At 39.8% G+C, this 26,163-nt stretch overlaps 1 protein-coding gene across 1 annotated transcript in view; it reads right to left on the reverse strand.

The window, feature by feature from the left end:
• The window catches only part of hck (HCK proto-oncogene, Src family tyrosine kinase), a 36,783-nt gene extending 13,586 nt beyond the window's left edge, over positions 1 to 23,197 (reverse strand). Inside the window, exons 1-7 of the mRNA XM_034205036.1 lie at positions 22,947 to 23,197; positions 5,742 to 5,880; positions 3,255 to 3,288; positions 2,280 to 2,373; positions 2,013 to 2,108; positions 1,719 to 1,822; positions 415 to 564 (exon numbers count right to left, since the gene is read on the reverse strand). Of these exons, the coding sequence (XP_034060927.1) occupies positions 415 to 564; positions 1,719 to 1,822; positions 2,013 to 2,108; positions 2,280 to 2,373; positions 3,255 to 3,288; positions 5,742 to 5,873 (610 nt within the window). The 5' untranslated portion in view covers positions 5,874 to 5,880; positions 22,947 to 23,197. The remainder of the gene's footprint in view (positions 1 to 414; positions 565 to 1,718; positions 1,823 to 2,012; positions 2,109 to 2,279; positions 2,374 to 3,254; positions 3,289 to 5,741; positions 5,881 to 22,946) is intronic.
• Positions 23,198 to 26,163: the final 2,966 nt, after the last annotated feature.

A 26,163-nucleotide genomic window follows, 5' to 3' on the forward strand; every position in this document is an offset into this window, starting at 1 on the left:
CAGCCCTAATATAAATGTTATAATTTTTCTTAATTGCAGGGACATTTACATGTCATGATTCAAACAAGAATTCATATTGAAGAGCAATACATTCCATCCCCTCAGTGATGACCCTGTTCAGGTATGATTGGCCAGCAGAGTGTGCTGTGCATTACTGTGAGACAAGTCCTTTTAATGAGACTATTTATTTAGAGACATTTTGGTTAACATAGATAGATAGATAGATAGATAGATAGATAGATAGATAGATAGATAGATATGAACCACAATAATACTCAATATAAAATCTCTATTAAACTCCTGAGGATTTTTTTTGGTCCTCTCATTACAATTTTAGTGACCAGCTATGATTACTTTACTAGACAAACAGTAGTGAGTTTGGTAAATCTTTCCGAGCGTGGAGGCCTGACTCACTCTTGTAATGGCTGACCAGCTCCTGCAGGGTGCTGAAGGTGATGCGGGGAGAGATGTAGAACCCTCCATTGTCCAGCATACGGATCTTATAATGTTTCACTGTGTCTCCGGTCCTCACATCCCCGTCCCTGACCGACAGGGAGTAGCTGCCTGTGGGAAAAGAGAAAACAGTAGTTACCATGTGATCAGGGGATATTTTGATGCGGATGCAAAACAAAAATGTTACTTGTTAGAATTAAAATATCTTTGAATTCCTGAGGAATAACATGGGACACTTAAAGGGGCACCCCATTGAATTAGTATTGTACTTTCAGAAATGTAAGGGATTCACAAAAGACATAACTGAAATCGAAGCAAACGAGGCCAAGTAATATTATGAGTGTATTCTCCTATCAGTCAAACTTCAAAAACACTAATTCCTACAATTCCCATTATGCATCACAATGGAATCTTTGGTTCCTTTTTAATGCCAACGTCCTTCAAATGTCACGTTCAGTTTGTAATGCAAGCTTTCTGTTACAAGTTCGAAGGTGCTAACCCACAACTAACACAACTATTCTATAACTAATGGCGCTTTTCCACTGCATGACCTAGCACGGCTTAGTACGGTATGGTTAGGCCTTGGTAGGCCAGGCTCACTTTATGCTGCGTTTCCATTACAGTTTAGTAACAGGGGTAGAAACTATGGTAACGCAGTGTAGGCGGGGCGATCGGCTGTTCGGCGGGCGGAGCGACGCTGCGTAAAACTGCCGTGACGTCCTCTTCAATGCGAACCACAAAACCAAACGCCGTTAGCTGTCAGCACTCAGAGCTCACAGCTCCTCATATCTGTTCAGAAACTAGACAAGTTAAACAAGTACAAACCACAGACTGCCTGTGTAATGGTGAATACAGTCGCTGGTTTATTTATGTCCGTAGGCCGTTGTTGTGAGTGTGGACGGAGCATATACTGCGTCAGCTTAGCCGATCTCCATTCAGAAAACACGCATTTTAAAAGGTTAGAAAAAAAGAAAGAGTTCAAATATGCTAAAAAGCGCTGAACTACAGAGTCCGGTTATAATTCTCTGTGGATTTACCACTAGTGGATATATAGCAATATATATATATATATATATATATATATATATATATATATATATAGCAACTTTGAATAGTTTGTATTATTCATATAGATATATTTTTATATTTTTAATTTTTATAAATATTTGTATGTATAGCAGAGTATGACTTTCTACTCTTAATCATTGTGACCACGTCCCTTCAAACTGCTCCAATACAGGACAGATATTCTGTTCTTCACTTACCCTGGGTGGTCTCACTGTCTCGGATCATGTAGGACCCCCCTTTGTTCCCCGAGGCCAGCAGCTGCCTCTCAGCATCTTTCCTGCTCACGCCCTTAAAGAACCAACTGAACAACAGGAAAACATCAGTCAGTTCAGAAAGATCTCAGCAGCTCTTCCTCTTTGGATTCTCTATTCACATTGTGTTCTTTGTGTCCTTATTCATTTCAACTTTGTGATAAAACTAAAATGTATGTGATGTGATAAGTGATGTGAGAATGGATAATGCATTTAAATGTGTTTTTATTGTACACTTACTCCTCTGCCTCCAGAGTATCTTTTGCCACATAGTTGCTGGGGATGAAGCCTTCCTGACCTGTACTCACAAGCTTTGCTTTCCACCACTCCCCCGATCTGCAGAAGAGCAGAGACACAAGCGTGAACATTTCTTCAACGAGAAATGATAAACCACATGCTTCAAAAGTCCCAAAAACAACATTTAACGGCACAATTACCCTACGAGTTATTATATAATATACTGTAGCTATTCTTATATCTGAAGGATCAAAGAATGACGATACTTACTCCGCTAAGATTTTGAGCTTGTCTCCCTTCTTGAAGCCAAGGTCAGCTTCATGAATGGCCTCATAGTCGTACAGTGCCATGGCAATACTCTCTCCTACAGGGGAAGGACAATGAAGAGGAACATATTCATGTTTGGTCTTAATACACAATAAAAAATATGTTCCTTTTTGCATTGCCATGTGAAAGCTGCAAGCATACTTTCTGAAGAATTGTATACTGAGAAATAATGGCATGAGAAAACACATTGTTAAGCAAAACAACACAATTTTAATGAGGATTTCATCAAATACTGATATGTGTGATAGAGTGAACATGACTGAGTATCTGTGCATGTTTCAGTAGACACACTGCATTTAAGTCTGAGCCACATCTGTAACTGACTTCCTTGTTAATAATAACAGTTGGGCTGGTCTCCAGAGAGTGTGGTGAAGCAGTGGGTGGGGGCTATCGCTCTGTCTCACTCTACTTCCTCTCACTCACATGCTGTGTTGAGTTCGCTGCATCTAACCAGCACTGACCTACATGACGCTGTTTGTTGGTGGTGTTAACATCTAATAGTATAGTAACCTTTAATATAGGACCATGTACAGGTGAGGTTTGAATACATAGACCTACTGTGTAACGCAGCGTCCACACGGCGGCGTGCGTTGAAGCTTGCCGGCGGGCGTGTCTGAAGCTCGACCAACAACCAATCACATGAATCTCCCGCCCCGGACACAAAAGCACGCGGTTTGATTGGCTAGAGCTTGTACTGGCATATGATTTGATTGGCTGACGCTTCCGTCGAAGCTTCAAAAGTTGAACATTGCTCAACTTTTGAAGCGAGCAAAGCGAAGCGACGCTCCCACAATGCAGTTCGGCAAAGTGTGACATTCAAAGTGAATGGGCAGAAGCGCTGAAGCTTGAACGCACGCCGCCGTGTGGACGGGCCGTAAGTGGAGCTGAGGCAATATGTGAATAAAGATCATGACTCACCTTCTGAAGAGTTTGCATTGGATGGCATCTTGCTCTGAGGAGAGAAACACAGAGACTTAAGGCTGGGAGAAGACGTCAACAATTATTTCCCTTTTTTTTTGGTTGATTCTAAATAACAAAAATGTATTTTCTTTAAGCTGATTTTATTATATTGTCGGGCTTCTCAGGTCTAATGCAACACGATCAGCGTATTAAGTCAGCCAGGTCTAAACATAACATACAACGAAACTGCATTGTCAACATTCTCTGGGAAACCTACATTCTCCAAGATGTTGTTCGTCTATAACAAATACTTTTCTACGGGACTTTCACATGGGACACAGACAGCGGTCTACCGGGTGAAAGTCCCGTCAAACGTCAATGTTCACTTATTTCATTTTGATAACAAACTTATTTTTAAGCCAAAAGAGGATACTTTAAAAAGCATAACCACAGTTTGGTTGCCTAAACCTATCCAAGTAGTTTTGTTGGGTATTTTTATTTTACAACGTTTCCCTTAAAACAAAATTGACTATGTGGTTTCTTTGTATTCAAACGTAATTTTGTAGCACACAGGGTTGAAGTTCTCCATGGTGTGACTTTCTACATTAGCTCTCTGTTAACATGCTCTGTCTCTTGGTGGGTGCTGACTACTGCTGCTGTTGGGAGATTCAACATGGATTACTGCAGCTTTATACAATCATTCTGCGTATCTAACATAATCAGTTGACATGCACATTGTTAGTGAAAATTGTAATAAATTCTACTTTGTCCTTGTCGTGGGGAAGATTGTCCAAAGCAGTAGTGTTCTTTGAAGCCATTGCAGAGAAAATAAAGATTTGAAAGGAAGGGAGGAAGGAAGGAAAGCAACATCTTATCAACCGGTTGATGCTGTCGGCAGTTATCTTTAGCTTCGTAATGTGTCGATTAGAAACAGTTTGTTGGCTCAAAGGTATTGAACCTGCAATGGGAAGAGACAACCAGACAGTCATCTGTACATTTAAATACAATAACTTTATTATATTTAAATGTACAGATGACTGTCTGGTTGTCTCCAATGTGTGATTGGAGGGAAGTCGTGTTGCTTAATATTCAAGTTTTGATCATTAGTCTTCTGCCTGAGCGCTGTGCTTCTGCTTCTGTCACTTCCTCTTTCTCCATCGAGCGTCAGAGAGCTGTTACAGTCAGCACACAGGAAGCAGCCGCTGTTAGCACGCAGCAGCCACTTCACCAACATCACAGATCAAAGTCTGGCCAGTATGCAAACAAGCCACGGGAACAGAGTGTGTCGGCGCAAGGGAACTTCTGCAGTTGTGTTCACCCATTATCATTTGCAAAAAAGTTCAATAAAATATTTTTGTCAAATATGACGTGGATACAAATCTAAATGTATGATTAGTGGTTAAAAGTACATTTAAAGCACCTAAATCAATTATTTTCATTTGATGCTTTAGTTTAACTCAACTACGTTGTACATCCGTTTTAAAAAGATTTGGGTACGGAGGAAAAGAGAGAGGGTTTTATTTTCTGACGCTGCGTGAGTTCCCCGACGCACCGGGGACACATATTTATGTATAAAAAACATCACAAAGTGCATTTTGCATGATAGGTCCCCTTTAACTTATGTAACACATGTACTTTAACCCTAACCACAATCTTTTCCTAAACCTAACAATGTTTTTTTTTTTGTCTGAACCTAAATAACTTGTTCCATTTAATTTCACACGTGATTGAAACTGTAACTGTTTCACTTTCACAAAGTGGCTGCAGGTGTGGTTTGCCCTGCCACAATATATTGGTACGAAAACAACTAATAACATTTAATTGGCCGATAAATACATTTAAAATGAGACCCAATCCCTACTTTGTTAACCTAAGGATTGAAGTACCCAACAGTATATACAGTAGCTCTTTTAGTTATAGAGGCCATTTAGCTGCACAAGTACTTTTATTTTTAATTAAATATGGTTGCATACTGTAATGATAGAGAGAGATTGTAAAGCAGTGCTTTATAAATACACTGCCGATCACATTTTCTACACTCTGAACTGAACAGACGTTTCAGTCATTCTCGGGCTGCCATGAGGGTGCAGAAACGCTGACCAATCAGAGCAGGCTTGCCTTTTTAGGGTAAGGGGGCCTAAGAGACTCATACTGTTATGGAGATTTTTGAAGAAAGAGACAGTGGAGAGAAATCTTGTGTTTCCTGAACAATAAAGGATTTAAAACCACTTCTGGTAGAAACAGAAAAACCAAAAAGTATTCACCTGAAAATCCGTGTCTCCTTTTATAGCATTTTGTTAATAATAATTCAGCAGTTTTTGTATTATTAACATTTTAAAAGTAGGACTTTCACTTTGAATATTTAAATAAATAATTAAATACTTAGTTGCATGGCCCGATTATGAGAAAGCAACTTGTCCATGATAAAATCTGTATGTGGGTTTTTGATTGCCATGTGATGAACATGTTACTTCACTAAGATGGTATCACAACAGTACTGCTTACAGCCTTGTTCCCGGAGGTCCCGGTGGTGGGGTCTTTGACGTAGTGGGCCGCCTGCTGGGCACGGTTCTGCTCCTCGTTGGCCGTCCCTTTGCCGAGCGGCTCCGACTCCTTCTTCGAACCCACACAGCCCATGGTGCTCCTGCCGGGGGAGAGACAGCAGAACACGAAAAATGTTTCTCCAACATAACTTGGAGAAATAAATAAATACGGATATAATATCTAATATGTTATTTAAAACCACCTCGAATATGTTGTGTTAATGTTATGAAATGTTTTCTCATAAATGATGCGGTTTTGCATTTATATAGGTTGTAGATACGAGCATGGTTTTATATACTACCATGTTTAATCATGTTTTATGCCGTTTGCTAAGACTTGATAAGTCGCTCATAAAACACAGGAGGTATGGAAGCTAAGAACACCATATGTGGTAAATTGTACAGCTAATATAACACAACACATTAGTTGTATTTCCTTTAACTGGTGGATATAGAGTTGCTGCGGGGGGGGGGGGGGGGGTTGAGACGCACAGGCTGCAGTGGAGACGCTGCGCACAGCTGATCGACAACTGGGACACAAACCACCAAATACAAAAACATAATTCAGATCCAGTCGTCATGACTCCACTCCGGAGGGATTCCCCGATCATTTCTTACAGTTTCTCATCAAGGGGGGGTCTCCTGTCCCCGGTACAAAACACACTGCCTAAGGAAGGCTATGTGTATTGTTTTTGTCATTAACCTTTTTCAGACCACTTATTTATTTATTTTGGTGACGATCCGACCTCCATGCTGCTACTCTGGTTCAAACTGCATCCACCAAACAATATGATTTATCTCGACCTCCCCAAAATAACCAGAATCTGACACGGTGTGAGATGTCTTTTTTAGCTGTTCTGTCGTCATTTCCTGCGATCTTCTTCATAAAGTCAGTCAGAATGAATGAATGGGCGTTTCTTTGACTATTTATAGGCAAATATGGGCGTTACGTGAAGCCCGCAAAAGCTGCACCGCATTTCGAGTCGATTGTGATTTATAAAGGGAAACCGGCGTAGGAAGTGCTGTACGCACTTTCCTCGCCGGTACGCAATGTTTGGTGAATCGGAAAATGTCGGAACATTTCTGTACCTATTTTTTGGATTTCTACTACGTAAGCAACCTTCCCACGTGAATCCTACGCACGGCGTTATAAATGAGGCCCCAGGACGGTGTTTTCTGAAGTCTAATTGACACATGTTATAATATTTTAAGCGTAAAGGCAAACGCCAGAGGTAAAAAGAGTCACATGACATCACGTCACCACAGCTAAAGTTGTTAAACAACCGCCATTTTTATACGTACAAGCTACAGATATTCACCAGTGGGCCATTCACTGACGTAATTTATATCATATAACAAAACGTGAAGATCTTGTCAGCTTGTGTGAACCACCACATTTATTTTAGGCATCGCCGTCTTTCGTGACGAGGGAAGCAGGAAGGGTTGCATGCTAACTCATTTTCCACGTTTAGGACTCATCCCTGCTCCACTCTCTACTGAGCATTATAAGATTGTAAATCTTTAACATATTCATTTTCAAGTTGGTGGCTTTTCTGTATTTCTAGAGGTTTATGCTGCACATCACCATCACCACAACAAAAGCATAAACAGTTATTCAATGAACAATAAACTGTTTTAAATCAACAATGAATGTATTACATGAACCTTGAATAGTACAAGGGGAAATATTCTAGTCAAATAACAAACACTATCAGGAGTGAGTATAAAATGACTCTCTTAAATATTCATTATGTATTAATGCACTGTATAATAATAATAATTCATTTATTTTATATAGGCGCCTTTCAAGGCTCTCAAGGTCGCCGTACAAACACATAAAAAACAAGATACACAATACCTAACACCAGCATAAGAAACATAAACAAGACAATGCAATAAATCAAATACATAAAACAGAGGATGTGTGATGGATAATGATCAGGGTGGATATGCGAGTGTGAAGAGATATGTTTTGAGGCGTGATTTGAAAATGGGGAGAGAGTCAGTGTTGCGGATGTCAGGTGGGAGGGAGTTCCAGAGGCGGGGTGCAGAGCGGCTGAAGGCTCTAGACCCCATGGTGGTTAAACGGAAGGGGGGTGCAGTGAGGCTGAGGGAAGCAGAAGATCTGAGTGTGCGGATGGGTGTGTTGATGTGCAGGAGGTCGGAGAGGTACAGAGGAGTGAGGTTATGGATGGCCTTAAAGGCGAGGAGCAGAATCTTAAAAACAATACGGGATTTGACGGGGAGCCAGTGAAGTTGCTGAAGAACAGGAGTGATGTGGTTAATGGAGGGGGTTCTGGTGATGATGCGGGCGGCAGAGTTCTGAACCAGTTGAAGTCTGTGGATGGATTTGAGAGGGAGACCAAAGAGAAGGGAGTTGCAGTAGTCGATGCGGGAAGTGACCAGGGTGTGAACAAGAATGGCGGTGGTCTTAGGGTTAAGGGACGGCCGGAGGCGGTTGATGTTGCGTAGATGGAAATAGGCAGACCGAGTGATATTACTGATGTGAGATTTGAATGAAAGTGTGCCGTCGAGGATGACACCCAGACTCTTAACCTGAGGGGAGGGGGAGACTGAAGAGTTGTCTATAGTAATGGAGAAACTGTCAGGTTTGGTTAGGGTGGATTTTGTGCCAATGAGGAGAACCTCGGTTTTACTGTCGTTAAGTTTGAGAAAGTTAGAGAAAAACCAGGATTTGATGTCCTGTAAGCAGTCAGACAGGGAGGATGGAGGGAGGATGGTGGTTGGTTTGGAGGACAAGTAGAGCTGGGTGTCATCCGCGTAACAATGAAAGTGGATGTTGTGTTTACGGAAGATATTGCCAAGAGGAAGTAAATAGATGATAAAAAGAAGAGGCCCCAGGACAGAGCCCTGGGGAACACCGGTTGTGACTGGAAGTGGCTGTGATTTGAAGGTTTTGAGTTGGATGAACTGAGTGCGGCCAGAGAGATATGATTTAAACCAGAGGAGGGGTGTGTCAGTGATCCCGATGGAGGTCAGTCTGTCAATGAGGATGCTGTGGGAAATGGTGTCAAAAGCTGCACTAAGATCAAGGAGGATGAGGATAGTTAATAGTCCGGAGTCAGCTGCCATGAGGAGGTCGTTAGTGATTTTCACCAGTGCTGTTTCTGTGCTGTGATGGGGGCGGAAACCAGATTGAAATTGTTCATACAGGTTATTGTCAGACAAGTGGGTATGGATTTGGGATGCAACAGTTTTTTCCAGGATTTTTGAGAGAAATGGTATATTAGATATGGGACGGTAGTTATTAAAGTTGTTGGGGTCTGCACCAGGTTTCTTCAGTATGGGCGTGATGGCGGCTGATTTGAAAAGTGAGGGAACAAGACCAGAGGTGAGGGAGGAGTGTATGATGACAGTTATAAGGGAGGACAATGAAGGTAGACAGGCTTTTACCAGGGGGGTAGGAAGAGGGTCTAACTGACAGGTAGATGGCTTGGATTTACTGATGAGGTCAGATATTACAACAGCAGAGGGAAGTGTGCAACTTGAAAGAGAATGAGAGAGATGGTCGGTGAAAACAGGGAGAGATATACTGCAGGTGGTGTTAGGAGTTAGTTGCTGGTGAATGTTTTCTATTTTGTCATTAAAAAATGACATGAGGGAGTTACAGTAGGCAGTTGAATACTGATGAGGTGCAAGAGAGTCCGGTGGTCGTAGAATGTTCTTCACTGTAGAGAACAGGACCCTTGTGTTCCCTTCGCCAGAGCTGATGAGAACTGCGTAGTATGATGATTTGGCTGTAGAGAGAGTGTCCTTGTAGTGGAGAATGTGGTTATTGTACATCTCTTTGTGAACGACAAGTCCAGTTTTTTTGCAGAGGCGTTCCAATCGACGGCCTTTTGTTTTGAGTTGGCGTAGTTCAGGTGTAAACCATGGAGCAGAATGGGTGAAGGAAACAGACCGGGGTTTTAAAGGAGCCAGGGTATTGAGCAGTTTATGAAGATTGTTATTGTAATGAGAAACCAGTTCATCAGGCGGGGATGAACAATTTATGCTGGGGAGGTTGTCAATGCCACTGGAGAGTGTAGTTACATTAATATCCTTGATGTTGCGGAAGGAAATAACACGTGACAAATTTGGTTTGGACAGTGTTAAGGTGACAGTAAAGGATATTAATGAGTGATCAGAAATGGGAAGATCAGTTGCAGTACATTTAAGAGGAGTGACACCAGATGATGTTTGCAAAAACACAACAGATACATATTGAAGTACTAAAGGGATTTTTATAACAAATATGATTGCATGAAAGTTATATTTTATTTATAGAACATATTGAGATAGAATGGATAACTGTAACATATACATAATACATTTAATTAAAGTCAACGTTTCAGTTTTTCAGTGTATTTAATATATACATTTTCTAATTATTAGGCAACAAGTGTCCATGTCTTTTATTACTGCTTCTTTAAATATATGTGTGAAGTCACATTTGAAAAAAAGAGTCATATACCATAGAATAGTGTCCCCTGAGGAACAAGCTGTGACACATGCTAAGAAAAGTGAGACATTATCATCAATATCAGTTACTAAATATATTCCAACATGTATCTACTATTGGGTGGAGAAGGTGTGAGTTGTTCTCAGCAACAGGGCTTACACTATGACACAGTCTGTTATACGGAACAGTATAAAGGACAGGCATAAGTGAAAAAAACGAGTGTCGTAAAATTATTTATTTAGAGATTGAAGTCCAATTAAAATATTAATTCCTGGAATAAAGTTGACATATTGACAATAATGCCAAAATGTCAAAGAAAACTTGACATTTCAGGACTAAAAATTAAAACATTTGAGAGTAATTCAATTAGTCTTAGCACATACTGAAAGTTGGACTTTATTCTCTATACTGTACTTCAATATTATTATTCTTCAGACACATCTAGGGAATACTTCTCTTGTATCAAACTGTATCTGATGTACCTGCATGTAAATATGAACGCTGTTATCTGGAGCAAGGTTTAACAGGAGCGAGAACAAAGAGGGAGTGTGTGATGGGAGATACACAGATGTAGAGAAGAGAGAGTTATTATAATATTATAAAGTTTATTATGAGCCCTGTTACCGGCCAACCAGATCTTCCATGCAGTGGTAACATGTTACGGTAAAACGACCACAACTACCACTAAAGAAGACACAAATACCCTCAGTAGATATATCACTAGCACAGGAAAGACTGAAAATACATTTTATTTCAAGCATCTCTTGATCTGTCCTTCAGTAAATAATGCAGTTTAACATAAATCAACTTCTCTAGTCAATGGCTTATATTAAGACAATCATTTTAAATACATGTTCATATGTTGTCTAGTTTTACAAAGACCCATAAAGATATGTTTGTAAAATTCATGAATTTTGCAAGACACTATAGGGGAACAGGGTAAACATTTGAACTTCCCCACTAAAATGCACTAAAGCATTCTTTGTCCGAACATGCTAATGAGGCGCTATCTAATGCTAACTTCTGTAGGAGAGACTGACGCAATAAGACACCGTTAGACAATTAAACAACCACATGTTTATTTTAAAGATAGCCCAATCCTGCTCAGTGTTGATGTTAAAAATCACATTCCTCTATACTAACAGACTGTCAATCAAGGTAGACCACTCCCAAGCTTCTAAACTCTACGCTTTCAGGCCTGTCAAACTTTTATTTTCTCACAGGTGCTACATAGTGATGTCATTATGTTCTGGAAGTGAACATAGGAGTCCAATAGAGGCGTTTCGAACAGGGGGTTAGTGTGTCCCCTCAGGGAACACAGGGATTGTAGCCTTTGCAGACCATTTACATGCAAAAAAACCTATAAAACATACAACAGGAAATAGAAAACCCCTTGGGCCTCTTTAAGTTTAAAGTTAACAGAATGTTTTAGTTTATTTCCAGCATCTTGATCTTGACTACAATAAACGTTTTAACGTGCCAACCACCACTGGAATGAACCACACCACCATCAGCTGGAGTTATTTTCACACTTCCACACTTCCCCTCAACAACACCACTATACAGTGTCAAGCAGTGGAAAATATTTCATTCGAACATTCAGACACAGGAAGTTCCGGTGTTCTTGAGGTCAGAATGAGTGGTGTCAACTTATTTGCTTCCTTTTTTTTTTTTCCTGTTCCTAGCCTTGTTCCTCTTCCCATGTCTAATTGCATAAGAGCCGAGCCTCACAAGTATCAGAACAGTGGGGGCTCCCTAGCCTCCCTGTCATGTTTTACTGTCACAAAATGGAGGCCAGCCTTAGCAGCTCGTAACACATTGCCCTAATTTGGCTGGGTAAATAATGCAGCTCCCATTGATTGATGCCAGTCCGTGAGTGAACGCAATAAAAGGAAATCCACATGTTCACACAGCCTGAAAAAAAATCTCACCCTGAAGCTCTGTGATCAAGCTCGGAAACATAATGTTTAATCCTTTCAGTATCAGTGATCTGTTGGGATAGAGTCATGGAGACCAGCAAGCCAAATCTAAAAACTACAAGGAAGATGGAAGCTTCATAAAGCTGCAGACTGAGATGTCTTTAACATGGTTCCACTGGGGGAGCCAACATTAAACATACATTTACTCAAAGTAACTTTAATTGGAGCTAACAATTTGTTTTCGATAATTTAAACATATTTCTATTCCTCAAATATCTCCCTAATTGGCAAAATATACAATAAAGATAAGGCTATGAACCAACTATTTCTCATCAATGACATCATGTTAATGTATGCTTACTGCAGATATTGGGATCCACATGTGCACAAAAAAAGAAGCTTTTGAAATTGTGCAGAAATGTAGAAATAGTTTATGATTATATTTGAGAGCACTGACAAGTGGATTGTTGAACTGTAGTTTAAAGTCCCACTCAGAATCTTGGTCACAATACTTAAGAAATCCACTCAAATACTCTGATGTTTTTAACTCTCAAATATTGATATCAGTAATTGACTCAAAAGAGTATCTGTCAAGCTATGATATAAAGACACACTGAGATTAAGCTTGGGTATGCCTTGTCACTTTGAGAAGACATCATTATCTCCACTTTCATCCGAATGGAAGGATCCACAGGATGACAGCTAGCAGAGTTTAATGTGTAACTTCTTCTTTTTCAAGCCGCTTTTGCTAAGGGACTTAACAGGTTCAAGGAGGTCAAGTGTCACTTACTGGAAAACAAAATATTAAAGGAATTGTTCGACATTTTGGAATATAACTTGTTTTCTTTTTTTGGCACAGAGTTAGATGGGAAGAATTTTCTAATTGCTCCTGTCTGTATGCTTAGGGCGAGGGTTAGCCCAACCCAGTCTCACATCTAAACGTGTAATAACTATGTTGGTCCACAACTTGGGACGTAGTATTTCTACAAAAACGCCTCTGAAATTGAAAGATCCCTACGTTTTTTTTCACCATTAATTTCCAATGGCGTCTATGTCACATAATCTTCAACTTTCTCCCTGCAGAAAAAAAAACATGGCCGAACTTCGTTTTATTCTCGGTGGAAAATGCCTATTTTAAAGTTACTTTGGCCATTAAAATGCGTTTTGATGTCATTTGATGCGAGAAATATGAGTTGTTATTTCAGATTATGTGTGCAGTGGATGTACATGATCTTTAGTTTGCTAGTTATTACGAAGATTACTTCAGGAAATTGTGTCTATACAACGTTTTCATTGTTACCAAGGTGGTTGCTAGGGACGCTGCTATCGATATTATTTCTGTTATGTTGTGTAACTGTTTAATGGTGTTATCTTTATTGCTACCCCCTTCCCTGTCAATGTATAGTGTTGGTCCACAGCGTAAACGTATTGCAAAACAAAATCCGCATCTAAAATTGTGGCATAGATACGTTATTTTCCCTTGTGCAATTCTCCATTTACTCAACAATAACACATAATTATCCTTGTGTTTATTTATTTGTTTGATTAATAAACACAAGTTGGAGTCCGTCAGGACTGAGGGTCGGAGCAGCTCATTTGCCTTAGAGAATTTTACACCCGGAAGTAAGTATTCTCTCCACTTCGCTTGACAAACCCAAACCCTGTGATAGTCCTCAAGCTCTGTGATTGGATGTTTGAGTGTGCTCCGAGGGTTACGCCGAGCGTCGAACAGCACTTGAAATGGGATGGAACCACGGCAGACTGTCCAAAACTCGATTTGAACGGGTCCACTGCGTCCCCCCCCTCCCCCACCCCGTCCCCAGAACTACACATGCTGGCTATTGTGTTTCGCAACATGTTCTCTATCTATGGCACGTCTCTACTGGGAGTTGTAGTTTTAAAAGACGTTTTCGTATTTCCCATAATAAGAAGTTGTCAGTATTAAACTGTGTACATCCCTGGAGGTTTAGGGGATAGGAAACACTCACATTTAAAACATATAATTAATAAATGGGTGAAAATTGCTTGTGCCCATAATGGGCAGCATTAATATATATACCCACATGACAGCTAAGGTCAGAAGAGCTTTATTTAACAGCTGGTCTTATGTCTGTGACCCCTCCTGTTGTTCATTGATAAGCCTGAACACGCATGCACTTGTCAAGGTTCAGAGGCACATTTTGCAAATATGGCAGTAGCCATCGATCATCTTAAGATAAGATATACTTTATTGATCCCAAGTTGGAAACATTTGCGTTACATCAGCATGTGTAACAGTTGTAAATATGCAGTGGTGTTTATTTGTAAATCATTTAGTATAATCACACAAATTCTGTGTTTTATATTTAATAATTCTGTGTTCTTTATTTATTGAATATTCAATACCTGACAAGGTCGGAGATGAAAAACTTGGGTCACAGGTTCCTCAACAGTGCATTACAAGACATCTATCAATATGTGTGTATACCTCCACCATTAAACTGTCGTATTCTGCACATTTCTTATACTATCTACATACATCTTATATAAGAGTATAATACATATGTATAATATCAGTTAAAATAAGTGCTTCAACATCGTTTTAATTGCTGGAGGAACCTGCGACCCAAGTTTTTCATTCATTGCATAACTACACCGTATAACTAATATGATAGGTCAATAAACCTTAGCAAATCTAGAAAGGGATGTGCAAAATAGTCATTATATACAGTCTTTAATGAACTATTAGTAGAGAATAACGAGTAATGAATATACTTTAGGGATCCTATTAATATCTAATAATACAAATAATTAAAACTGCGGTCGCAGATGTGCGCGCAGTGATGAGCGGGCCCTCGCGTCCATGCGCCTGTCGGGGAGGGCGGGCCGGTCATCCCGGCGTCAAGCAGACGCTCGTGAGTCCTCGGAAATGAGCCGTTTCCCATTTCTAAAATGTTCGCATCCCAGACTCCCAGGTCCTCCAGGCAGCGACCCGGAAACGGATGTCGGCGCGCCGTCTGGAAGGAAAACAAATGTCTGTAAAGGCTCGTCGAGGATCGATTATCGAGGAGGCTGTCTGGAGGAGCCGTAACCGAGGATACACTGATTTAGAGGAGAGAGGAGTCTCTCTGGAGGAGCTATAACCGAGGGTACAAAGATGTAGAGGAGAGAGGTGTGTCTCTGGAGGAGCTATAACCGAGGATACACTGATTTAGAGGAGAGAGGAGAGAGGAGTCTCTCTGGAGGAGCTATAACCGAGGGTACAAAGATGTAGAGGAGAGAGGTGTGTCTCTGGAGGAGCTATAATCGAGGATACACTGATGCAGAGGAGAGAGGTGTGTCTCTGGAGGAGCTATAACCGAGGATACACTGATGCAGAGGAGAGAGGTGTGTCTCTGGAGGAGCTATAACCGAGGGTACACTGATGCAGAGGAGAGAGGTGTGTCTCTGGAGGAGCTATAACCGAGGGTACAAAGATGTAGAGGAGAGAGGAGTCTCTCTGGAGGAGCTATAACCGAGGGTACACTGATGCAGAGGAGAGAGGAGTCTCTCTGGAGGAGCTATAACCGAGGGTACACTGATTTAGAGGAGAGAGGTGTGTCTCTGGAGGAGCTATAACCGAGGGTACACTGATGCCGAGGAGAGAGGAGTCTCTCTGGAGGAGCTATAACCGAGGGTACAAAGATGTAGAGGAGAGAGGAGTCTCTCTGGAGGAGCTATAACCGAGGGTACAAAGATGTAGAGGAGAGAGGAGTCTCTCTGGAGGAGCTATAACCGAGGGTACACTGATGAGTTCTCGGGAGTCGATTTCAGCCAACAGTGATGTTTAAAAGAGGCGTGACGCATGGCTGGACTTTTGTCAACGAAGCACAGCTCTGCAAACTGTTCCCGTTGTGATTATAAGTTATTCAAGATGATGAAATGTGCATCAGACTTTCCGCCCTTTACCGTTTTGTTTACTCACTAATCACATCTCCCCTGGATGTTAGGCTATTTTTTTTTAATACAACTGCTTTCATTGTGACGCAATGTTTACAGTGAGAACATCAATAATATATGTAACAGGCCTACATTACACACTTTATTTGTATGCTTTAGTAGATATCTACAAGTAAACAGTAGATATTTTTCATGAAACCATATAGTGCTTCACATAATAAAATATACAAGGGCTGTAGCCTGATATACATTATATGCTTTAGGAGCGGTATGTGTGTGTTGTACAGTCAGTAGGTGTGTGTTGTGGAGTGTATAGGTGTCTGTTGTAATTCAATTTGCCGCCAGCAGAGCCGGTGTGTGTGTGTGGGTTAGGGGTTAGGGGTAACCCTAACCCTAAACCCTAACCAGTTATGAGCATTTCTGTCTAAGCCCTGCCTTTTTGCAAACAGGTTTAGATTAATGACGGGCATATTTATCGTCTGAACATGCTCATTTTCTACGGTAATGTGTCTGATCCTCCACCGATGCTGTATACGATGTTTGGTGTTGAAAAACTGAAAATTGACATTTAAGTGAATATTTCACTGTTTTGAACATTATGCTAATTACAAAAAATAAAAGTAGGCGGAGCTTAGGTGTCCAATAGGATTATTTGTAGAGCAGGTCCACCCGGATAAGTGCCAACATTTCAGGTTATTTGGACTTACGGTGCAACTTCGTAAATCTTTCACAAAATGGGAATGGCCATAGGTGGCGCTAGCGAGTATTTTGGACAATTTGAACCCATTGACTCCAGAATGTTGCTATTTTTACCGGTCCTGGCGTCCGTGCAAAATGATACAACTTTTTGAGCGTCCTAAAGCCCTCAAAAACAGGAAAGATGGCGTGGAATAATAATAATACCACCAAAAACAATAGGTTCCTCGCACTTCGTGCTAGGACGCCGTTGGGTCCTAGCGCTCCGTCTTGCCCTAATGAAATTCAATAACATGCTTTAACCACTAGGTGTCCCTTTATATCAGCTGTGCGCCTTTATGGTGTAAATACAGCCTATCTACCAATTGGATCAAATATAAAAGTCAGCCGAATTAGTGTTGATACTACAAGGAGACGTATTGTGTGAAAAGAAATGTAAGATGTTGTTTAATTACTGATATATTTATGATCCACGTCACATTTTCAGTTCCTCATGTTTGTCTAGAAGTCTTCTGATCAGGGCTCTATAAATACAGAACTACAGCAGATATGTAATATTTAATGCAGCCGAACCGTGTATTACAATGCCGTTATGTGATGACTTTCAAAGAGAAAAGCAAGCACACTCGGAATGAAGTATTATTTTATTTTAAAAAAATTGTTTTCGGTCTGTTTCCGGTATTTGTTTATGACGATGTGATGTGAGATGTGAGACTGGAATTGCACAATATTGCTACACAGAAGTTTTCCTCACATATGCCACAATTTTAGATGCAGATTTTGTTAAACTAATATGTTTGCGCTGTGGACCAACACTATACATTGACGGGGAAGGGGGTAGCAATAAAGATAACATCATTAAACAGTTACACAACAAAACAGAAATAATATCGATAGCAGCGTCCCTAGCAACCACCTTGGTAACAATGAAAACGTTGTATAGACACAATTTCCTGAAGTAATCTTCGTAATAACTAGCAAACTAAAGATCATGTACATCCACTGCACACATAATCTGAAATAACAACTCTGGAATGAATGGTGAAAAAAAACTTAGGGATCTTACAATTTCAGAGGCGTTTTTGTAGAAATACTACGTCCCAAGTTGTGGACCAACGTAGTTATTACACGTTTTTTTGTGAGACTGGGTTGGTTAGCCAGTATAAAAACAGTGTAAAATAAAAAAAAATAAAAAAACAGCATTCGTTAAGCCCAATCCTTCACTTCTCATCTCACATCCCTTTTTTGTCAATATTTAAATTACTGCTCCCAGGGATATCTTAACCTTTACAGATCATGTATTTACATGCACAAAAACAAAAACCTATAGAACAACACTGTAACGGAGGTGATCTCTGGGCCCATAGATCTCGGCCTCCGTTACGGGTAATATAGCACTAAAAACATTGCACAGGAAGCATGGGAATATATGTAATTTATGTAAGTTTGTCTGTCTCTGTTTCCTGGTTTCATGTTAAAAGTGTTCCCCTTCCCCCATGTCTGTGGCTGTTGATTGTGTGCACCTGGTGCCCTGTGTTGTCTCCTCCCCCCCACCTGTGTTGAATTGCTGATTAGTGTGTGTATTTAGGGTCTGTTGCCCTGTCTGTTTGGAGGCGGGTAGTGTGGGTGAGATCCTTGTGGCTGCTGACTGTGTTCAGGGGAACAGCAATTGAGGCTGTGAATCATGTGCTTATGATTTGAATAAATGCCCACACCGGGTTGTATTTTTGGACGTTCTGCCTCTGCCTCCTTGCTTGGTCGGGCCGCTCAATTGTCAGCTTCACAAACACATTATAGGTAAAGGGAGAAACCCCCCCAAATAATAGGACCCCTTAAAAACAGACCTTTCACGGCTACTTGAATAAAGTTACAAAAGCAATTACTTTTACAATAATCTTTTGTTTAGTTTCATACCGTTCAGGTATGTGTAAGCTTGACTAGAATCTCTTAAGAAAGATCATAATAGTCGAACACCAAATGCTATATTATCAAGGCAAGGCAATTATATTTATATAGCACCAAAGCAAAAAACCCGAAATTCTATCAGACCAACTGTCACATACAACATCATGCGAGAAACTCCCTGGGAATCCATAGGAATTCAGCCATGGGCAATATTTTGTATATATATATATACTATATATATATTTATTTATATATAATGAAACAGTGTGTTGAGTAAATTCAGGTCATAAAGATGAAATAATAATCACATTCTTGCAGTGGGTGAAATACCATTGTCTAAACATGAGGACAGGACAAGAGGCAGTTACCTTAGCTTAGCACAAAGACAGGTTATAGGGAGGAACAGTAAAACAACTTACCATTGTACTTAGCAATTTAACACATTACAGTATGTCTTGTTTATTTAATCTGTAAATATCAGTGAACACAAGAAGAGCTGGGGCCAGAAGAGGAAACTACAATAGACTGTAGAAGAAGTAGAATTATGGTCTGACCATCGCCATGTTGTTTATTAAAAACCTGCCGTGACATGAGGAAGTATAACCGAACCGAAGAGGTTTTTACTCTAAAATGGTACCATCATTTACTAAATGAACATTGTGCTGTGTTAAAGAAGACACCAAATTAGCAATTAGACCATAAACTCCTCAGGAAAATATTTTCTGAGGTAAAAGAATCTAGTGGAAAGTAGAGTTAACCCTAACAGGAGCAAGTAGAAAAACGAATAACAAAGTCAGCAGCCAGTTGGTAATGTTTAACGGCATCTCTCTAAAGTGTAGTCATTCTAGTCACCATGTGCCAACTTTTATTAGGTTTTCTTTCTTATTTTTTAGAAGTTCATAGTTCAATAATAAAGCCTTTTTCAAAAACAGTGTTACCTCTTGGCCTTGGTCTCTCTGTGACTATCTACTCTTTTGAGAAGTTAGAAGATGTTCTTGTTTCTAGTGCAGTTAAGGGTCAAGGATGAATTTGTAATCACAATTTCAAAAAGCAATGATATATATATATATTATATATATATATAGTATATAACAATATGCAAACTTTCAATTCCAACTGAATAACAGGATTGTCATGATACTAAGTGTTCAGCTCGAAGAACGATATATTTTTTCATTCAACAACACTAATGAAAATATAACGTTGCCGTCCCTTCTATCATACTGTGAGTCTAAGTGTGTATAAAGGCCTGATTCATATGTATCATATTACATCAAACCATGCAAATAAGTACCACTGGAAACAGGAGGCTGTGGAACCATAAATCTAGAATGTGACAGCACAAGCTTCCAGGATGTGAGGATAACTAGTGTGCATTGATACTTTGTGGATTTTACACAACACAGGGCTTAAAACAATTGCCTACTGAGTCAATCTCCACCCAAAATAAACTCTAATTTGTGAGGGAATTAGAAACTAGTCCATACATTACCGAGCATGTTCTGTTATGAGGAGTGACTTTTTTTTACACGGATGTAAATGTTGTGGGCATGAGTGTCCCTGTGTGGGACCGCCTGGGGCCATAACAACACCACCTGCTGCCGGCCTGGCTCTGCACCAACAGGACAGTAAAAAAAGAAAGAAAAAGTAGCCGAGCCTCTACCAGTCAACTGCATTGTTAACAAGTTACTTATCAAGGAAACCACTGTGGTGCTGGGCTGCATGTCGGCTGCATCTCAGCATGTTAACCTCTGTGATCATCCAAACCAACAAGGAGATGGAGATTATCACAGTCATAGCCAGTGTGAGACTTATATTTTACAGATGGATAGATACTCTATCCCAAGTTGGGAAATGATTTTATCACAGCAGCATATGGACAGTCAATCTACAAGAATTACAAAATGAATTTAAAATACAATGTAATAAAATACAAATAAAATAAAGATCTAAACATTATATTATATCTTTATTCTACTTTTTTGTTTTGTTTACATTTTACTTATGTCATTTTTACTTTTTCATATATTTAGTGCTAGATTGCAGTAAATATATTTGAGCAGGGTACAGTATGTACTGCATATGCAGGAATGTACTGCATTTTGGAAAACCGGCATATGCCTAATATAATGTAGGTTATATGAAATCTGAATGATGATGATCAGGTCAGAGCTTAAAAAGTGAACAGAAAATGAATCTGCGACTATGTTGATAATTGATATGTCATCAATCATAATGAAAAAACATATCATTTAATATATCTGAGTGTTTGTATTTGTTGGATAAGACAAATCAATTGAAAACGTCACCTTACGACTCTCCTAAACTTTGTTGCGTAGTTTTAACTATTTGAACAGTAGCTGAAACGAATGAGTTGCAGCCCGAGGCAAGATTCTTAAGCTAACAATATGTTCATGTTTCTTCAGTGAGAGGTCATTACCTAAGACTATAAGAAGTGACCATATGGTTTGTCCATTACCATGTTGTTGTTTTTAGAACCAGAAGTGACAGTGAGTGGAGCTAAATGTAATCTTAAACTGAGTTAGGCATTCTAGGTGACCAAAGTGTTAATATTAACTCGAGTGAACTGAAATAAAATGGTGAAAGGGTAAAGTGGAGAGACGCTGTGGGAGCCACCTATCAATCACAAAGTAGCCCCGCCCTACAACATATTCTGCTTAATCGTCTAATTTAATCAAAATTAAACCAACATTTACTGAAGGATTATCATGTTGAATTAAAGAAAATTAGCAATTGAGCCCATAAACCCATCAGAAAATTGTTGAACAAGTTAATAAATTAAGAGAGAAGCAGAAGGGTTTTCTCAACTTCAATAGAAACTTCATTTTGCAACTATGGACTCACCATCTTTTGGCCATTAATTCCGCATTTGCTTTCATCGTGTATTCTTCATATGCTATATTATACTAATAAAGCTTTGTTTTTAATAAAGGAAGTTGGTTTTCTCTTCTCTTTCAAAGTGTCATTTGAAAAATGTAAGGTTGCAATAACTCTTTACAACATTTAGGGTTAAGCAGAGAGATGTGGCTGCAGATAGATACTGAGTGGGGAATTTAACAATAGTCATATGTTGTAATAATGGCATTTCTGCAATGTACATAACTCTCTACTGACACATGCACAAAGAGTGTGTGTGAAATTCCCTGAGGATAAAGACATGTTCTGTAAGGGATACACTCAAAGAAAATGTCTTCATACACTACAATGTGAAATGACAGTATATCTGTTAAATGTTCAGGAGTAGAACAGGGCGATATGGACAATGTTTCTTACCAGATACATCAATATCGATATTGCAACAATATAGTATTTGTTGCTCCGACAGAATATTTACGCTAATCCATGAGATGATTCACGATATCAGAGGGAATTAACAGTCTGTAGAATACTGTCTTCTCTGCAGCAAAAAACAACTCACTGCAGAAGATATTTTCACATATGTTGCCTTAACCAAAATGTGCCCATACTGCAATTTGGATATTATGCTAGTACATATTGCGAGTTTGATACAATTTCAATTCGTCGTTCAGATCTAATCCCTTGTGGTGCAGTCTTTAAAAACAGGAAACCACGGTTTTGATATGGCCTTTTTCAAAATCTGTAACGAAATGTACTCCTAAATCGTAATATTGATATACTAGCAGTATATTGACCAGCCCGATACAATGGCAATTAAACATCTGAAATGAAAGTTCAAGTACAGACACTGGTGAGAGAGAACAGAAGAGAAACTATAGCTTCTGGTTTATTCTGGAGGGACAGTTTTAAAAATAACTCTAACACACACACACACACACACACACACACACACACACACACACACACACACACACACACACACACACACACACACACACACACACACACACACACACACACACACACACACACACACACTGTAGAGTGTGAAAGTGGTCAAAAGTGATGCAAACTGCTCCAATACAGGGGCTGCCTCAAATATTTACCTGTGTGTGTGTGTGTGTGTGTGTGTGTGTGTGTGTGTGTGTGTGGTGTGTGTGTGTGTGTGTGTGTGTGTGTGTGTGTGTGTGTGTGTGCTAGTCGCTTCAACTCACTGAACTTCCTCTTTTGGGAACCGAGCATCCTTGTTTAAAAATCTTATTTTTGCCTATCATCACATGAATCATCCTTATGTCCCCTATATGTCCCTCTCCACTGCCTATCATTGATTCCCAGTCATATTTCAGACAGTTAGACCTCTGCAGACACACAACGAGAGGAAACTTACCGCGCTTCAACCAATCACCTCGACTCTTGTTCTTTTCGGATGTGTGTGCTCTTCTAGACTCTGGTGACAATGTAAAGAATATTCCTCATTTCTCCTTCGTTTGTTCCATCCCTTCTCGGTAGTTGTTGTGCGGGCTGGGCTGGAGGTGCGGACGGGGCGGCAGAGCTCAGCGCACTGGGATGCATGAGGAAGTTGGAGCCGTGCGCATCTCACTGAGAGAGAAAAGAGGAACCAGCCCTCAGCGGTCCTACTCTCAGTTTCACTGGCTGAAATACCCGGCTTTTTTTCTTTTCTTCCCCAGCTGCTTGTTCAGTGATAGAGGTGAACGGAGAGAGGCGGGCTGCCTGTATAAACACGCAAAATGAAAGATGGTTTAAATAATCTCTAAAGCCTATGTGTATTTTTAAGGCTCTGTGCCTCTCAGAAAATGATGTCTTTTGTTTATTTTAAGAGCATATTTAAAAGTGGTGTTAAGCAACAAAGTAAATAACTCAAATACTGTTCTTAAATACATTTCTGAGGTTCGTCTACTTTACTTTCGTATTTTATGCTACTTTGTACTTTTACTCCATGTGGCAGGATGAGCAGTAAATAGTGTTGTAAGGCATATTATTTTTTAGCCTATCACCGCCAGGGGGCACCCTATAAAGGAGCAGAGGCTTCTAGCTGGCGGCCTCTTGTTCGCTGGTGCCCAGACCAACCCACTTCCGTTCTTGCCGTGTTTTGCTTCCGCCACCGGCGTAGGTATGTTGTAGGAGAATAGTTGGCTTCAGGTAAAGTTTCGCAATTTATCATACTTACGTGTAGTCACGTTTTGTTTTGTATAGCGGAGGGTCTTCCTGGCGATGCCCGTCAAGTAGCCGTAACATAGAGAGCATGAAACTCTCTCCTCTCTGCCTGATCGGTGTGTACGGCGATTTGTTCAGTCCATTCACCACACCTTTCCTGAACATTCATATTATACTTGTGTGTTTATTGTTAATCTAGGGCCAAGCTAAGGCTTTAAAGAACCGCTGCTGTTTTGCTGCACCGAAAAGAGACGGGTTTCTGGCGCAGGGTCATCACCCGTACTGCTGATCCTGTGTGACTGTTTTTATAAATTGTATTTTTACTAGTGTATACAAATAAACTGTTCTATTTTTGATAATTGAACCACGTCTCTTGTTCCATGAGTAACCGAACCTGTGTGTCCTAGTGACTTAAAACTTGTCACATTTCCCTGGGTGAAATTCCCGGGGTGGCGTTGTCGGACTTAGTGGTTTAACCAAACTGTTAAATTAATATATTTATTCTGCGGTCACTGCTACATCCACTACACTAACTTATGCACTTTTTGTTACTTTACAGATTTATATTAATTATGTGAAATATAATTGTAGTCGCCAAAATCTCCAAAAGTTTGTCTTGTAACTCGATACCTCAAAAGTTATTGTTCTTGGCCACAGAGCTTGGGCCTGAGAAGCAGTGTCAGAGTCGCAGTACAAAACCCACTGGACGTTTCGGTTGCTTTTCAACGTTTATTTCCAGCAAACATAAAACAAAATAGGAAAACAATATGTAACATAAACTTAAACAGCAGATCCTAATAATCTGTCTTTTAATAAGCATAAGGTTGCGTCTGCGTGTCAATGACGATAGCTGCTGCCTGCTGCCCTCCCGTCACACACCACACCTCCAACTTAAAGCCTTAGCCCCGCCCCCTTCACCTGACCAAAGCGCACCTCTCACTGAAACAGACAAATGCATTAATAAAGGTTCCAAATAAATCAAAACAAAATAAACTTAAATGCGGCTCCTACAATAATGAAGTCTTAACTCAGACTTTAGTTCCACCTGGAGTAAATCCACCAGCTACCCTGCAGTATACAAAGTCATTCAAACTAGCTGCACCTTTACCAGCTTTGAGAACACTTTCATGATCAATCATTATAAAACATATCATATATATTATTCTGAAATGGACCAATCTGCACAATCACTACTTTGACTTTTTATACTTTAAATATTTTTAGATGCAAATACTTTATAGGCCTAGATAGATAGATAGATAGATAGATAGATAGATAGATAGATAGATAGATAGATAGATAGATAGATAGATAGATAGATAGATAGATAGATAGATAGATAGATAGATAGATAGATAGATAGATAGATAGATAGATAATTAGGTTGTTATAGCAGCAGTTTGTTCAGGCATTACAATATTTAACAGATGGAATAAAGTATAGACATAATACAATATCAAATAAATAAACAGCAAATATAAACATATCTACAGTAGAAAAGACAAATATCAAAAAAAAAATACAATATAAAATATTCCGGATAAATGTTATATGTGAAAGATATATCTATCCAGAAGTACACAGTCTGGAGATCATATTTCACCCACATTTCTGAAAATGTATCAACTTATTTTAAATCATTGTGTGTTATAATTATATTCAGGGCACCTTTTTCAAAAATCCAAACCTGTATGTTAAAATGTCTAATTATTGTCTCTGCTGCCAACATGTCGGATGCAGGATCGAGGGAAGGACGGATAAACGTGTGGACAGATGTGAGGGATACATTTGCATAGTGTACAGGACAGCTCTAACATGCATTCAAATGAGGCTGACAGCTATCATGCTCAGTGCCTCCTCTGGGTGGGGAGGGTGGGGGCAGCTCAGCCTAAGGGCCACAACAGCAGCTCAGCCATAACACGTCAGAGAACGCTCCCGGCTCTCCAGCTGTAATCTTTAATCTACAGTGAGGATTAGACAGTGAGTCGCTATGAGATGGAGACATGGAAGATAATTGAATGACATCAGAAAAAATAGGAAGAATGTTTAAAAATCGGTTGAGGATAAAGAAAAGAAAAACAATCCCAGCGTGAGGGATACAAAGAAGGACGAGTTGTTAAACAGCTGCTTACAGATGTGCTGATGTTGTGTGTGCAGGCGAAGTGAGACACACAAAAACACATACACACACACACACACACACACACACACACACACACACACACACACACACACACACACCTCAGTCTGGCTCTCTATATTTAAACTTCAGGGGAAATGTGTTCCTCTTTTAGCAGGTTGGAGATCCACAGTCTGATTATTACACGGGGAATGAATAGTAATAGTTTTATATTCCTCTTTTCACATTGACATTTGGAAGAACAATGTGAATGATGAGGGGCATTGTGTTTTTCTCAGATATTGCTGGA

This window comes from Gymnodraco acuticeps, unplaced genomic scaffold (assembly GCF_902827175.1).
Source record: "Gymnodraco acuticeps unplaced genomic scaffold, fGymAcu1.1, whole genome shotgun sequence".
In the NCBI taxonomy this organism is placed as follows: domain Eukaryota; kingdom Metazoa; phylum Chordata; class Actinopteri; order Perciformes; family Bathydraconidae; genus Gymnodraco; species Gymnodraco acuticeps.